General features: G+C 42.8%; 1 protein-coding gene across 2 annotated transcripts in view; it reads left to right on the plus strand.

Moving 5' to 3' along the window:
- ANKRD28 (ankyrin repeat domain 28) overlaps positions 1-17,292 on the plus strand; it is a 109,164-nt gene that overhangs the window by 28,263 nt on the left and 63,609 nt on the right. Inside the window, exons 1-2 of one of the 2 annotated variants that reach the window (XM_088521168.1) lie at positions 8,914-9,396; positions 10,517-10,600. In XM_088521168.1, the coding sequence (XP_088377294.1) occupies positions 9,280-9,396; positions 10,517-10,600 (201 nt within the window). In that variant the 5' untranslated portion in view covers positions 8,914-9,279. Of the gene's footprint in view, positions 1-8,913; positions 9,397-10,516; positions 10,601-17,292 lie in introns of those variants that run through there. The other variant, XM_088521169.1, reaches the window with a different exon arrangement.

Consider the following 17,292-nt stretch of genomic DNA (forward strand, 5'->3'; position numbering starts at 1 on the left):
AAGATTTCCAACGTAGCCACACTGAGGGTTTGCATGCTAAAGAGAAAATACATAGCGTGGTGCCATAGCAACTGGAATACATTTCTCTTGTGTTAAATATAGTATTTTGAGACTCTGGTATGTATGGAAACAGAAAAATTCCTCATGTGAAAGCAAGCTGAATTGTGGTTTCTGTGGGCACTGTCTCGATGAGTTTATGTATATTAAGCATTGCACTAATATGAATGTTTTATGCATCTTAATGTTATACTAGTTAAATATTCATTATTTCATTTCAGCTTTTTGTTTCAACTTTCACAACATCTCTGCAGGAGAGAATCTGAACCCGACTCAGGGAAAGTCCTTTACAGAAAACTGTTTGGTATGCTCACAACACTCCTCTCAACATCATCTCCCTCCCCTCCTCAAACGCCAACCAAAAAACTGCCCCTCATCAGTTCCCTCTCCTAGCTGGGCCAGCAAGGGGGAGCAGGGGCTACAGGAGGACAGCACTGGCACATGACTAGTCTGAAGAGAAGCTTTTGAAAGCAGCGGTTTTTCTTTTCTTACTCCCAACTCCGATGCCGTACCTCAGCTGCTGCTGAGAGGAGAAGTCAGTGTGTTTTTTCTTGTTTCTGTGGGTATCTTTCGATAACAAAACTTCCCTCTTTATTCTTATTTTGATAGCTGAATGGTTCTGTTGAAAGCCAGTCCATCTTGCTTATTTTCTTGAACAGTCAACAGCAATTTGTCACTTGGTAAAAACAGATGACTTTGGAAACATCCGAAGCTTATGTGAGTCATCACCGACAGCTTTAAATAGTTGAATGTGATGTTTGTATCCACCCTTCCACAGCTCAAAATGGCATGAATCATTTTCTGGTGTTTCCCAGAGAATGGTCTAAACGGAAGCGGTTGTTCAGTTCTGACTCAAGCTCTTTAGCGCTAGCGGTGCCGCTTTTGGACGTGGAGGGACTCCATAGGAATTCCAGGCAAACATTTTGTAACCATGGCAGCTTAACCAGCAGGACTCGTGCTGCTGGTGTCATAAAACTGTAAAAGCCTTCAACTAACTGGCACAACTGACTTGGCTTTTTTGCCTTGCTACTGTAAATGGTGTGAGAAATTGAGTTTTGAGAATCACTTGATCAAACCTGTACAATTTATTGTGCAGAGCTAGGTTTTGAAAGTGTTTATGAATATTTTTATAGCTACCAGCTACTATTATTATCTGCTAAAATGAGAATGTCATTTATGAACATGAACCTCATAATTTCACAGGCTTAGTCATATCCATGTGTTGTTTGCTCTTTTCACGTAAATTGGTGTACATAACTCAAAAACAATAAATACTCCAATATAACTCTAGCTATACTGAAAAAAAAACCAAATGAATTTTACATGAGTAAGTGAGGAGAGATGAAAATGGCACATCCGCATTATATTAAAAAGATTGTATGGGAAGAAGCAATCTTGATGTGACTTGCTTATTTCCTTGATTGTCACCCCAAGCTCCTAGGATGCTGCGACGGCGCCTCCTGAGTAGAGCTGGGAAGGAACTAGGTGGTCCCTTGTGCCAGCAGCAGTGGGGCTGCCCTTTCTGCACCTGAGTTGCAGCTGCTTCTTTGGGAACTTGCCTGGATTGCCCCGCAGTTTCTCTGAGGAAATGCTGAACTTTATAGCACATTTCTTAGCTATGGCCAAAACTTTACGATTTGTCTGTCTCAACACTAGCACTGTCCAGTGCTGAATTTGGGTGACTTGCCTTATAGCCACCTTTGCTTTGTAGGAGTTTCCAGCCTTCAGAGAGGGTTACCCAGGATTAAGAAAAAAGCAAGCCGAGGGGACCCTTGTCCATGTTCTCCCGCTGCTCTGCCAGCCCAATGTGACGTGCCCCTCTCCTTCAGCAGGAAGGGAACGTGCAGGATTAAGCACAAAACACAAAGGCATCTGTGTCCTGGGAGAATGCAACTTCTTTCCCCATGGCAGTGAGTGATCACCCTCGGTTCCTTGGGGTCGAGCAGTTGCAGACAGGAGCTGTTGCTTTCTCTTGGCATTTGGCAAAGGAAGCTGGTTTTAGTGCATCGGAGCAAGAAGAAGCTGTTAAGCCCAATTAAACCATAGTTCTTATAGAAAACCCAATGGAAATTTACTTGTATTGGAGGATGCAGCCTCTCAGAGGCCTGTGATACGTTACAGCATCTGTCCCTGAAGCCCGAAGCCTGTACCTTGTTCGCATGCCCCAAAATACATATTGGAGGGAGGGAAGTATGGGGGAGATAAGGCAATGTTTTTGTTTTTTTGTGGTTTGGTTTTGGTTTTATGTTTTTTGTTTGTGTGTTTTATTTTTTATTTGGGGGCGGGGGGCAGCAAGATGATAAATTCTGTGTTTGGTTCCATTGTGGGAACAAATTTCCAAAAAGGAGATACATTAAAATTAACACTTCCTGTGCTTGTCTTCAGAGCAGACTTGATGGATCAGTGGAAAAGCAGATCAAAGAGATGCACTTATTCTTCTCGGTGTGTGTGCCCAAAGGGAATTCTCTTGGTTGTTTTGCCAGCTGCCCTGATGGGAATTAGTAGGATCATGTCTTAACTAATCTATAGCAGTGTGTGCATATTGGTATAAATACTTTCAAGGCAATGCAACAGATGACGTAAAACTAAGTAGAGGGATTGGGCAGTTGTGCATTAGCTCTAGCCAAGCTACGTTTATCCGTTTATCTTCTCCTTCTTGGGAACGTTTAATAGCATCACTTCCTAAAGCACCAGGCTGCCAGCACCAGCTGTGCCCGTGGGCTGCTCTGCTCTGATGTCTCTGCCTTTCCTCTGCTGTTGAGGCCTTCCTGGCCGTGTCTGGACCTCCCAGCAACTGGCTGGTGCTGGCAGAGACAAGGCTGTGGGAGAGCCAGGGGGAGCGCGGGACGGAGCGCGTGGGTTCAGTGCGAGCGTTTTGCTCGTGTCTTCTTGGGGACTCTGCTGTTCAGCAGCAGCCGGTTTTCCAGTGAATTCCACTGGACTGACACTTCCGCTGTCAGGCCTTGGGAGGGGGGCTTGCCGCTGGGGTTTACATAAGTGCTTCTCTTGTGCTTGTTCTGGAGCGTCGTTGGGTGTAGTAGCTTCCTTAAGGTCAAAAGGCAGGGAGGGAGTTATGTTCAATCCAGCTGAATGGATCGCGGAGGCACCACCCAACACCCAGGCTCCCGAAGGAGGCTCTTCCTCCCCGCTGCCTGTCAGGGTCAGAAGAGCTGGTTGTGTGTGGTTGTGCTACAGGGTTGTGCGTTACAAAAGCACAGGGAGAAAGTCTGGGAGAAATTGCTTTTCTGCTCAGTGCTCGCTTTCTTGCTCTTTCTTCCTCATCCTCCCGCCATAGAGATGACTTACTGTGCTCCATATTTTGAATATCAGAGTTTTTTCTTTTTCTTTTTTTAAGGAGTATTGACCTGTTTTGTGTCCTGATGATTGTAAAATGCTGTAAATCACTGGGGAAGTTCTCTCCCAGCATATCGCTCATATGTATAATTTGTGCAAAAATGCATTTGTGTTAGTACTTTTTTTTTGTTATTATTATTCTGCTTCAGTACTGAAAGATTGGAATGAGTTTTGGCTATTTTCCTTTGTGGTGCTGGTGCCTCAAATTTTGTTGAGGTGCCTACTCAGTTACTGGATTTTGTTAATGGCCAAGTTTTATGTAGTCATATGTTTTGTCTGAATTAAAATAGTTCCTCAGGAGAGTTCCATGGGAGAACAGGAACTAAAATTCATTTCCTTCCCTCCACCACCATGGACTTAGAGATCCATGACTTTTTCTAGGTTGGGTAGGGGCAAGCAAAAGTACTTTGCTTGCCCTTGGAAGCAGAAGTGGGGAGAGCAAAGGTTAAAGTGAACCTCTCCCCTGCCCTGCTGCTTTTCTCTCTGTATTCCAGCTGTGCCTATGATCTAGACGAGATGGAGCAGAATTGGGAGGAGAGGTAGTAATTTATCGTTGCTTTAGACATTCCCTGTCCTGACTCCACCTCATTCCCTCTGGAGCAGAGAGGAAAAAGCAGGAGGAGCTCCCAGGAGTGAGTCATGGGGCTTCCAGAGGAGTTTGGAGCTTTCGTTTCATGGTGATGCTGAGCATCATCCCTGTGTGGGCAACAGGCACTGTGTATGTGGGTAAAACTAGTAAATGTTAAAGATAATTCCCAGGAAGATCTGAGTGCCCTGGGACATGCCTGTGCACTTCTGGCTTTACCCATTATGACCCATTTTTGTGTTAGGAAGGGACCCAGAGTTTGGGTCTTTATCTTACAGGGCTGAAAAATAGTGTTCGTTTTTATTTTTGAGTCTTGTACAGTTTTAAATATTTTGTTTCTATGTCAGTGTGACCTGACATTGAACAGTTTTCTTCCTTTCCGAGATCCTTGATTATGCAACATACTGAATGAAACTAGCTGGATTAATTAGCCCAGAAAAGACTTTGTAAAAGCTGGTTCGCAGGAGTGAAGTCTTCATCTGAGGAGGCTCATTGATACTGCATGTACCTCAGTGAGGTTTTCCATGTCAGCAGTAGTCTTGCTACAGCCCTCTGCTCATCGGCTCCCAAAGAGAAGGGTCTATCTCCAGGGAATGCTGGCTAAAAATCTCTCTTTAGCTGCTACAGAGTTTGTGTTCCATCTGTTACAGACCTGGCTTTAACTCATCCCTGCTTTAACTCATGAGTTGTGTTCTCTCAGTATTTTCCCCTTACCTTCACCCACAAAAGTCACTTGGGATTTGATTTACTTAAAGATACTTTTATTTGCAAAAATAAAGCAGTTTTGTCAACACAAAAGCTGTTTTTTCAAAAATACACATTCTCCCTTTTATCTGCCTAAAACCACATTTTATTCTGTGCCTCTCTGTTGTCTTGTTCAGACTTTTAGAGTTAAGTTTTGAGCTTTTGATTAGTGAACTGCTTGATGTGCAGAGGTTCAGCTGGATCAGCCCTTCGCCTCCCCTAGAAATGACATCCCGTTGCTGACGCAGGGCCCCTCTTGACTCATCTCTCCTACTGCTCCTTTAACAAGCTTTCTTATGTGAAATATGCAGAATTTAATCTGGAAGGGCTTTTGAAGGCTTTTGTAGATGATCGATGATGAACAGCTGATCTTCAGTTATTTTAAATGTTACCAAGATAAACTGAAAAGTAGATTTTGAGAGGTGCGATATGAAGAATATCTTTGTGAGGCTGTCTCATTTGAAAGGGTAGTTTGGGCAGCAGGAGCTTCAGTCAATCCTCTTGCACTTCATTCTCTGCTACTGTTATCTCCTTGAAGGTTATTAATTCCTAGAAAATCTGCTGAAAAAATAGAAACCTGAATTTGCTTTCTTTCTGTAGAATCATGAACTTAAGCTTTGGCTTTCACAATATCTGCTAAAAACTTGTACTTTGCAAATCAAAGGAGACTTGGGCACTTTTTGGAAGTTGGAATAGGAGATGATTAGAGACGAGGTGACAATATTTTATTGACTGGAATGTATTAATTCTGATGGAGGAGGACAGGAGGGAAGCATATTGTTCTCTTAAGCTTGAAAAATAGCTTAGTCTGGTATCCAGTAGTTCATAAATTTAGGTATTCTCTCCCAGATCATGTTGTGTATTTTAAGAGTAGTATAAATAGCAAGCAGTAGTTAATTGTAAGCAAGAGTTAAATATTTCTAGAACCAGATTGGCCTTTGGGTGTGAAAGTAATGGAATGACATATTCATAGAGTGATTTTTTTTTTTCCTTTTTTTCTGTCTGTTCACATACATGTTTTAAAAGGGTGTCATGATCAATATAATATTGACTCAATTATGCCAGCTCTCTTTCTAATGTAACCTGTGACATACTAGCTTTTAACACTTGTTTGTCTATGGTAATGTCACATTGAAAAATGTAATGTTATACAAGATAAAACATGCTTGTTTGTTTTGGGAAATAGTGTATATTTTTATTTATAGATAAGATAGATGATCTCTGGAGGTCCCTTCCAACCTTAATCATTCTGTGATTCTGTGATATCTAGAATAGTTATCAGAGTAGATTCAAATATTCTTAAGTCTTCTAAACTTTCACAATTAAATATGAAGTTTGGTATTTTTTATGGTAACTACACCTCTTGGACTCTAGCTGGATTTTCAAATGTCTTTATCATCAATTACAAGGATCTAAAATGGGCCATTTTCTGATACAGAAAATTAAACTATATTGGGCATTATCTAGCAACAAGTCTAGTTGTATAATACAAATTCTAAGGAAAAAGGCCAGAAAAATCTAATGTTTGCTCGCTGTAAACTTACTTGTTCTGAATAAGTGCTCATTTATGCTTAACATATGGATGCAACCAGGCTACATTTATCTAGCAAATGTGTGTGTGTGTGTGTGTGTATATACATACATATATATATATATATATATAATATGAAGAACAAGCTTACCCTTTTTAAGTCTACTTTGCGTATAGTCTTAAGATATGATCTTATTTTTTCAAGATGATTTTTAGTAAAGCTAGTGAACTCCACTATCAACCCCTCCTTAGGGCATTTTTTGCAAATAAAAAGCAAAAATCCCCTAGGTTGTGGTTGCTATAGCCTGTTGTGGCCAGCAGGATGTTGCAATAGATGAGCCCCGAGGATGTCCTGCTTTTTAGTTAAATTAGCTGTGTTTTTGCAGTGGCCAAGAAGGACATGTAGACCTACTCATGAGCACAGTGTTTCTTTTTAATAAATTTTAGTGAGAGGATAACAGAGCATCATGTACCAACCGCTGCTGTTTCTTGAGGCCAAAAGAATGAAATCATAAAGTGACCAGAACTCTACATGGAGATGAATGAGGCGTATTTATAAAGATACACGTTACTCACACGCCTCCAAGAAGAGCGTTTGGGAAAGCCGAGTGTCAGCAGAAGTTTTGGGGTGAATGGGGAAGTTGCACTGCGCTCCCCCAGGCCGGCAGTCCCTGGCTCAGGGGTCTTAGGCTGCCCAATATAAGGGACTTTGTAAGTGCCAAAGGGTTATCTGTGGGAAGGGGCAGTAGGTGCCTTTTTTAAAGAATTTATTATGCTGCAGTGAAGCTGGTGCAAATGTTATTTTAAAATAGAGGTGATGTGAGCTTTTCCTTTCCCCGATCTGCAAAGATGGGAATTCAGCATGTCTATTAATACCCAGGCCATTTAATATACCCTTTAAATCTGCCTTTCTGTCTGCCTGGGTGAATATGTGAAACTTGAGTGAGAGTTTTCCTTGAAGAGCTACGAAACTCCCCGCCGGGCTTCACGTGGACTCATCCTGGCCGCTCTGCCACCGTCGGACACGGGAAGCGCCCTCAGAGCCGCACGCGATGCCCGGGAGCCCTCACTCCGCTCCTGCAGCACCACAGCTCTTCCAGCTGCTTGCCCGGGATCCATTTCCATAGGCCTTCCACAAACCAGCAGCCCTTTAGTAGGTCCGAGCTGAAACCGGTATTCAGCAAGTTGTAGGGCTTGATTATATTCAACTTATACTTGATAAAATTTTTCTTTTTCCAGGCTGATGGGCTGTTTGTGCAACCAGACATGGCATTGGCCGTTAATGAGTGGCTTTCAATAGCCAGCTGATCGCTTTAAGAGATATTTCGCTGTCCTTCCAGTTTTGGAAGGCCTCTGTGGGGAGCTGCTTGTCCTCAAGGAGTTAAGTGAGGGCTGTGGTGCTGCCCTGGCCAGTGCCATATGAAAGCAGTTAAAATGCTGGAATTGTTTACAGCCCGAATTGTTGTTAGTCAGCAGCGCCAGTACACCAGGCTTCTCTGCGGCTTTTAGTGGAAAATATTAAACAGTCGCTCTTTCTTCAGTTATAGAATTTTTACGTTTGAGCCGAATTAGTCACGGAGCTGGCACAGGCGTCGCCTCTGCACGGACTGCCCAAAAGGCGCCTTTTTCTCCTCCTTTCCCGCCGGAGGAGGCGGCTCTGCGAGCGGTAGCTCCGCTCGCGGCGAGTGTGACCTGCGAGCGCTCGGAGGCGCCTCCTCCGCGAGCTGCAGCAGCCTGCGCTCCGCGGGCGCCGCGACGCTGCCGTCCTGCTCCGCTCCGCCGCCTCCCCGGCACCCAACCCGACCCTTACGCTTTTTATTGGTCATTTTCATTTTCTTTTTATTTCTTTTTCAAAAAGCTTTGCGAGACTTACCTGCTGACCACGTCGTTTAATCTGTCAAGGAAAAATTGATGAGCAGGACCGCTAGCTCAAGAGGAAAATTGACTTGGCACAGTGACAGACGTTTGAATAAGGAAGTTGGCTCAGAGAAGATGCACGGAGTCTGATTTGTAAAATTCTTTTTATTATTATTATTTTTTGTTCCTCCCCCTCTCCTTTGCCCGCTTCCTCCCCCCTCAGCCTTGCCTGGAGAGCACCACGGGGCCCACGCTCGCACAGTGACAGAAGCAGCGCGGGAGCAGCGTCCGCAGGAGCCGCAGCCGCGGGGCAGTAACGGGAGCTGCCTGCCTTGGCCGGGGCCTCCTTCCCGACGCGGCCGCCCATGGAGAAGCCCCCGCTCCTGCCTGCTGAAGGAGGAGCGGAGCCTCTGCGCTGCTGGCAGCGCTGACGAGCGGCGCTTGGTGCCTGTCGCGGGGGGAAGCGGCAAGATTATTCCGGGACTCGCATTGTCCCTGCGCTCTGACTCATCGCATGTAAATGTGCTGCAGCCGCGCTCTACATTGCGGATATTTTTATTGCATGGGGAAGAACTATCATCCTCTGGCCGCCTTCTGATAACTGCTGAAAAGCAGATGCCTTGCTTTTTCTTTTTCCTGCCGGATGCACCGTCTTTGACATTGACAGCCGAGGCTGCAGAACCGCAGGGTGAGCGGCACCGCGGTCGTTCGCGCGGGCAGCAGAGGCGCCGCTGACCTTGCGGGGCCGCTCGGTGCCGCCTCGCGGCCCCCGACGCCACCGTCGCCGCCGGCTCCCGCCGAGCCGCACCGAGGGACATTCTCATCAGCCCTTCCCGGCTTTCCTGCTGCGCTTTTCATGTGGAGTGAAATCCTACTGGGGAAAAGAAAAAAGAAAAAAAAACTTTTTTAACCATTGCTTTGAACGTCTCAGGGTGTTTAAATCTGAAAAAATGAAGTGTAAGGAGGGACTGGAGTTTTTTTTTTTAAATGTCAGTCCACCAGCAGTAGCACTTACAAGTTTGTGAGTGTCTGGGGAAGAGTGAAGCTGTTTTCTACATGCTCCGCAGGGTGATACCTACACGGGGGTTGCAAAAATAGAGTTGCAGGCGTTTTTTGTTTCTGTTTGCTTTGCCTTCCTCAAACGGATCGAATGAGTCGAGTGTGTATCGTTGTTTTGGAGGAGGTGGAAGATGAGTCTCCCACGTTTCTCTCCGAATCTCCCCAGGAGAATGTACCTTTCCGTCCCCCGGCCCCTGGAAACGTGCTGGTAAGGCCTGTCGCGTGTCGGCGCCGCTCACGGCCCCGCTGCTCTCGCAAGTGCTGCTAGTAGCTGTCACAGCGTTAGCGAGGAGCTGCCTGATGTGGAAACTAGAGGAGAGATGGTAGAAACTGCCCGTGCTGAGCAGTGGGAAAAGGCAAAGCTGAGGTGCAGAGCTGGTGTTTTTGTCAGGGGGCTCATTCCTTTGCAAGCAACTTCATTTCTGGTGCAGCAAAGGCAAATCTCGGCCCTGTGCAGAAGGTCCCCAAGGGCCCGATAAACTTTCTGCGTTTGAGCAAATGATTCTCCTGGGATGTCACTGTCCCTTCCCTACGGCGTCTTTGCGTGGTACGGCTTTAGAAACTGATGTAATGGTTACATTGCAACCCCTCGCTGTGCTCAGAGGAGAGCTGGTATGGTAACTGGGTACGGGAAGCACCGCTAGCTATAAGCTAAAATAAAAAATAGCAGAGGTCTTAGGAGCGACCTGCCCTAGGTTCAGGTTATTGCTCCCTAGATATGGTCAGCGCTGCGGGATCTTGCGCCTTTGCTTCTTTAAATGATTTAACTTTGTCAAATGCCCGACTAAAATCACACTAACGTATCCCCACAGCTTTCCTTACTTACCAAGAAATCCTGCTATATTTAGTAATACGTGTGTGTGAGTGTGAATTTGTTGCCATACTTACTGAGTGGAGGCACTTTGATTTCTTACTCTGCCCAAACAGGTGAAGATTTCTAATAACTTTAGTCACTTGCCCACAAATCCCTTTTACATTAGCATCTATTTTACAGGATTCACTGTACTTTATTTTAAGCCCTGATTTTATTACAGCGATTTTTCTTTTCAGCCATAAGCTTTTTTTATTAGTTTTTTATTTTATTTTTTGTTGGTTTGTTGATTGGTGCAGTGACTTGAATATGTTGGTGTCTTTGAGGTTTTTAAAACTTAAAATTTGGAATTCTTTCTATTTTCTTGTTTCTGAGCCTTCACTTCACTGCTGGGGTTGTTCTGTTTTGTCCTTGTTTGGTGTTTGTATATTATGTAGCCCAAAGCCATGCGTGTATCAACCAAAAATAAAATGGAATTGTACTCTAAGTTATGTTCCTTTTTATTTCTGTGTTTCAGCCACCTTTGGTTCAAGCTATATTTAACGGAGATCCCGATGAAGTTCGAGCACTAATATTTAAGAAAGAAGATGTCAATTTTCAGGTAAAAACAAATTATTTAGCTTTGAAAACAAATTCATTTTGTTTTAATATAACTTTCTGTTGTACTAATAACTTCAGAATTTTGCTAATTCAAGTGGACAGTGTAAGACCAAGGTAATCTTTGTTTTGTTTTTGAGATGTGTAGAAGCAAAAACAAGATTTCAGTGATGCTTGTATGTTCTGACACTTAGCAAGCATTCCTCAGAGTTGCCTGACCAAGACCAGCTAAAGTGTGCAACAGCCCTGCCAATGACAGCAGGTTTAGTTTTTCAGGGTCCTCCTCAAACTCTGCAAGACAAGTTTTGATGACGAGGTTGTGGGTTTTTCTCCTCTGACTTTTGCAATAGTCTTCTATACTTTTAAGCAAGAGTGCTTGATGGATTGTATAATATCAAATGACTTAATTTTCTAGTAAGTCATGAGACCATTTGTGCTGTGTCTCTTCTCTGTCTCTTCATATGCCTACTCTGGGCATGTATTTTTGTTTTTGTAATTTGATTAGTGAGTATCCCTTCATTTATATTTTTCCATGTGTCAGTCGGGGTTAGCATTCATAGGCCCTGTGCCTGTAGCCAAATTAGGTTAGCATTTTTTTTGCCTTTTTGATTGTTTACTGCAAAAGCTTCTGCTAGATTTCAATATATGCACAATAGTGTTTTTTTCTTTGTTCTACCCCCGCATTTGTCAAATAAACATTATCATTCCATAAATACAAATAAGTAGGTGTGCTTCATTGTGTATTGTCTTTTGAGAGGGTTACTTTAGACTTTTAGGTAGTTACAGTGAAGAAAAAAATCATAGAATATTCTAAATCTGTTTTTACAAATGTTTATACATCTTGATTGTTTTTCTTTTATTCTTTTCCTTTTCCTTTCTGTGGATGCATTTTCCTTGATACAATATATTTATATCTTATATCTTAGTAACATCCAAAATATTTTTAGAATGCAGCAAATATACTTTTTTCATGTCCACCTTCTCCAGCATGGGCAGATGCTTATTGAATATGACAGCTCCTTCCTATCATGGTGATCCTAGACATTTTATTGGTGTGAGCCCTACAGTATTTAATATTTTATTTACATCTGTCCCTGAAAGTACCATTTTCTAGGAGTGAATGAGCATATAAATTTGCCTATTGATCTGGAGGAATGAAGAAAACTAGCTAGGAAGCTGCCTAGGGGGGTTTTCTTTCCTGGGTTTTACATTTGCTTATGTGCATGGCTGGAGACAACATTCCCACATAGTTTAGATCCAAATTTTTCCACTGAGTTTTGTGCCATGAATTGGTGTGGACAGCAGAGGGGGGAAAGGGAAGCAAATGAAGCGGCCGTTTGTATTTCCTAATAAAGAGATGGATCGTGATAAACAGTTCATCACTGTTGTGACTGCTGTGGTTCTGTTAGAACCAGTGTATGTGCTGGGTATTTTTTTTTTCCACTTAGCTATCCAAATACTCGAGTGCTCTTGTTTGAATTCCGGACTTGTTCTCTCCAGTGCCTCTGCAGGAGCCTTTTCTCCCCTCAGTAGCAACTCGTTACTTTGCAGCTCGTGCTCTACCAGTTAGCAGATCCTTTCCCTGCACTGAGTAGTGGCTCCCGTTATGTAGCTGGGGGCTGAGCAGAGTTCTGTAAATTAAATCTGGCTCAGAAGTGAGCCGGATGTAGAGCTGCTCTGGGTCTTTGTTGTGACAATGGCATTAATCTAGGAAAGCTGTTAGCGTCTTGATGAAATGAGAGGGGTTTTTATCTTCAGACTTCGTCCATCTTTTTACTTCTGGGGGCAGTTACAGCTGCTGTCCTTATTAATTGTGGCTGGCTTTATACTGCTGTTAAAAGCTACCTGAGTTGTATCCACGTATTTGACTTTTTAAAGCTAGGCTGTGGTGACTGTTGTTGCTATTATGGTAACGTCTACAGATTACACCCAGGTTAGGCTGTAATTAGATGATTTATTCCTCAGACAGATGGTATCTTGCACCATGGTGTTAAATGCAGAGGAATACTTAGGTTGGTGGCTGATTTTCCATAGTGTGAGGAGATGTGTGTAAGTGTAAGATGCTGTACAGATGGCAAATTAAGGGTTTTTTCAGGGAGGTTGTTCAGGTCTCCCTGTAGCAACCTTCTTGAGTCACGGTCCAGACTTACAAACTATGTATTGAATTCAGCTCTGCTCTTGTAGCATCTTACACAGAACGAGTAAATTGAGTAGTCTTTAGCTGTTTAAACTGGCGTTTGGAAAGGGTTGACTTCTCAAAGTTGCAAGGGTTGGCTTTTGAAAATAAAATCTGTTTTATAGAAACATGGATGAATGTATTGTTTGGAAGGCAAACACTCTCAGCCTCCAATTAATACAAAGTGAGTGGGTGAGGGGGTATCCTCCTCTCCCTCCCTTTGCCTGAGAGCACTTGAGAAACTAGCAGGCTGCTTCATGAATCAGGCTTAAATCATGCACATCGCATATGTCAGGCCTCATGTAGCTTCTGTTATTCTTGTTGCTCTTGCTACACTCTGTGTATGTTTTTTTTGTAGTACCAGGCTGAGCTTTTGAGACTTGCAATAAGAAAAATATTTTGTGTGATACGACACAGTTGCTATCTTTTATATTAGTTAATGGGGAGCCTCAACATTCCTTGCTTGTTTGAGTTTTCCACACTCTTCAGTAGTTGATTTTAATTAGCTAAATTGATTTTAGCATTGCTGTTTTCAGCCTTGGAAGCCTTTGCTTTTATAGATCAGGATTTGATTCTGCTCTTTAAAAACTGGAAGACTGTCACTACTGCAAATTCTGTTCTTATGGTATGTAAACTTTTATGATAAATAAATCACTTCCACGGATCATGAAAACTGAATACACCTGGACTTATTAGGATAATGCTTGTTACCATGAAAAGCAGTATTTCTGTTAACTCTATATGCAGTCTTTACAACACGATTGCACTTGCCCCAAACCAAGGGGCTCCTCGCCGACCCCCGCGCCAAGGTGCCCATGTCTCTCAGGGTGGTGCTAGGGCCAAGCCAGCCACCCTCTGGGGGTGTCCTGGGGCCATGCAGATCCCCTCAGCTTCCCAAAGTGCTCCCAGTTCCTTTCTAAAGCAGTGGTTGATACAGACATGAACCACCTGTACTTCGTTGCTCACTGTGCTTTGAGAGAGGAAAGAAAGGAGGACAGAGCAGTTTCTCCTCCCTTCCCTCTGCTTGCACAGCTGTATTGACTAGTACTAGTGTTCCTGTTCCTGGCACAGGTAGCCAGTAGGATTCAGAAAGGCCAGCGTGTGGGCACAGCCAAATCTGCGTATGAGACTGTTATTTTGAGCAGTGCTGGGGGGACGTTTGCTGCAGGAGAGATGTGGGCTCTCTTCCCAGCCCTGCCAAGGAGGGTTTGCAAAGCTTCTCCACTGTCTTGCTGGGAGAATGTTGCTGGATCTCCTCCTAGGGTAAGAGATGGGGTCTTACTTTATTCCCTGATGCTTTTTATTTGTTTGTTTATTTTACTGTGTATTTCATTGAAAGAATAATAGAGAATTGGTTTATTGGCCTGGCGTACATCTAGGGCTTCTCATACTGCACTGGGTACCAGGAGACTTTAAAGATTATCAAGAGCCTCTAGAATGCTGGTAATGCAGAAAATAATGATGGTAATTAAAGCACAGTTTGAAAACAAGAGATATCCTCCAGTGTCCATGCTGGTAGTGGCCAGCAGTGTCCTAGAAGAGGTTAAATAAAAAATAAATGTATAAAATGTCTTTCTGGTCCCCCGGGTTTCATCCTTTGCACCTGTCCAGTGGCCTGGGCTTGGCACTAACTTCTTTCTTCTCCTGCCTGGGGAAGCTGCTGAGCACCCACAGGGCAGCGTAGAACAGGAAAGCCCAGATTCACTAGCTGAAACACAGACCATTCTACAAAACTTCGTAGAATTTGACATCTGGTCATGCAAATAAATCCTGTGCCTGTTTCGTATATGAAAATCAAAGGAAAAATTATATTGCTTGGCATTGTGCAATTCAACAGTCATCTTGAGACATCCCTCAATATTAAAAAAACAAAAACCAAAAACACCTAAGTAGGTATCATGGCCTTGCTTAAGAATGAACAAACCAAAATCCATAATGTATAAAGAGGTAAAAGTAGTCCTCAGACTTCTACCTTTTTATGTTCATTATCTCTTTGTAGCCAACTGTTTTTTTCAAATATAGAAAATGTGTTTTTTTCTTTTCTTTTGATTAAAAATATGCATGTGTGCAACTGCAAATCTAAATTCACCATTAGCTTGCCTCTGAAAACCTCCTTACTAATTGCAGCTCGTAAAATAGCAGAATTTCATCATCAGCACCTTTTGTAACTTGAAAGTGACATTGGCATAAACACCGCGTTGCTGGCTAAACACTTTTCAAGTACTGGCCAGTGATCTGCAACACCCTGTTTCTCTGGAGGCTGTTTGAGCAGGGAAGAGTTTTTGTTTTTATTGAGGGGTGGAAATAGTTTTGAGAACAGTGGGGAAAAACTTGGGCAGTTTTGTAAAGCAATTTGTATGGGCCAGGTAGGTGCACTGGGAGGGCAGGCATGCATGACAGTGCCAGTTCAGAAGTCTGGTATGAGTTAACCAGAGAGAAGTTTGGGGATGTTTCATAGAGTTTTGTGTTTTGGTCTGTATAACGTATGCTTGAAATGAAATAATTCCCCAGGAAGAAAACCAATCTATACTCTCGTTAGATGAAGCTGCTGGCAGCTGGCGTAAGTATAACATGCAGCTTTTGTGCATAATCAGGTGAGAAGAAATTGTAAAAAGTTGGTGTAATGGAGCAAAAGTTAAGCTGGTGGCACTTAGGATCATGTGTGAGTTTTACCTCTTCGAGCTGTATGTTTTGAGAGGTGAGAGAGTCTGTGCTTGCTAATTATCCTGCATTAGCAAATGAAATTGCTCCTGCCTCAAGGATGCGAGGGCCTCGTGCTGGCAGCCCGTCAGGCTGGTGCAGGTGATGTCGGCCCTTTGCTCGAAGGACTTCCTTGCTGGCAGCTGCAGCTGGCAACCAAATCCTGCACTGCTGTGTCTGGTGCTGCGAGGCAGCGTCTCCTTCCCTGGCAGGACAGCCTGTGCAGGCAGCTCCCTCGCGCCTGCTTCGGAGCGGAGGGAGGAATCAGGAAAGCATCCAGAAAAAAGTGAGCTATTATCCCAAAGAGCACTTCTCTTTTTCTTTCTTTGTTTTTTTTCTTCTTCTTCCGAGTTCCTCTCTTCATAGTTTGGGGTGTGAGCTTGTTGCTAGAGAGATTAAGACTGGCATGCATTTATTTTTTCCTTTTTTAAAAAACACCAGTCACATTTTTCCTTGTGCGTTTATTTCTTTTCAATTGCAGATGAGACTTTAATAAAGAAATGCTGTAATTACTGCAGCTTTAACAATCTTGACTGACAGTGTGAATGTGGAGTTACAACATTTTATTTAGGAATAGCACAAAATTTAGACCTACACTGGAAAAAAAAAAAGAAAAACTTGAGACCCTTTCCTCTCCTATCTCCGGTAGGATGCCGTATCCCAATCACTGCAAAGAAATGATTGGTGGAAAAAGATGATTTTAATGTATTCAAAAAGTACACAAAAACAGTGTTGCACTAAAACATCCCACCATTGAGAATACTTCTTGTCACAGAGAAATACTTAGAATGAAGACCAGTTTTAGTTCACCATCTTTCCTAGTGCACTAGTTACAGATAATGTGATTCTTAAGATTAGCAGCTTTAGCTTTTTATCTCTCCGATCTAGAAAAAAAGTTACTTCAAACATCCTTTGAATGCTCAGTAAAGCGAGCATCAGGTGTCTTCCTACAAGTAACATGAAGATCTGTATGTTGAAAATGGTCAACAAATGGTCAACAAAGACAGCTAATTAGATCACTTGCAGTAACCCTTTCAGAGAGGTCTGTCCTCGTTGCCTAGACCTTGGAATCAGTGAGTTGGAGTGAACAATTTTAATCTATAGAACAATGGACCAAGCAGTATGAACCTTTCAAAAACCTCCTGAGCATCACAGCACTGTTCACAGTGCAGAGGAAGGTTTTGAGTAAGGTTATACTTGCTGTTTTGCAGTACCAGTGCTGTCTGTCTAGATCAGCAGCCATATATTCCTGGAGCAATGAAGAAGTCAAATCTCATCTAAAAGAATGTAATAGTTGTTGGAAATGTCTGTCTACATGTGACTAATTGTGGGTCTAAATAGGAATAATTTGTTATAATAATGTTAGTTTTTAGGTATATTAAGAACAATTTATAATAAGACAGTAATTTTGTGTTGAAGTGGCAATCAAAAGCAATAAAACATTACAAGAATACAGGTGAAATATCTGAGTGGTTTCTGTATGTTGGTATCCTTTGTGATATCCATGTAATCCCGTGTATGTTTAAAATAATTTACACATTTTATCACGCTTTTGAATTTTGAAATTACTTGCTTAAGTACATAAATTTCTGTCCTGCTTGATAAACTAAGCATCTGAGGGATTTGATGAGGAAGGTCTTGATGTGCTTTGCAGCACACACTCATTTATGCCTACATGATAAAAGTGCTAACTGGAAGACACACATCAGTTTCTCATCCAGCTACTGTTAATTTTCATGTTACTCTCTTTTCATCCAGAATTGCACATTTTAAATATATGTATTCATTTGCCATCTTCCTTATAGTAGTACTCCTATATA

Source organism: Tinamus guttatus, unplaced genomic scaffold (genome assembly GCF_059628265.1).
Source record: "Tinamus guttatus ecotype Peru unplaced genomic scaffold, ASM5962826v1 Tinamus_guttatus_pri_ptg000115l, whole genome shotgun sequence".
Taxonomy (NCBI): Eukaryota; Metazoa; Chordata; class Aves; order Tinamiformes; family Tinamidae; genus Tinamus; species Tinamus guttatus.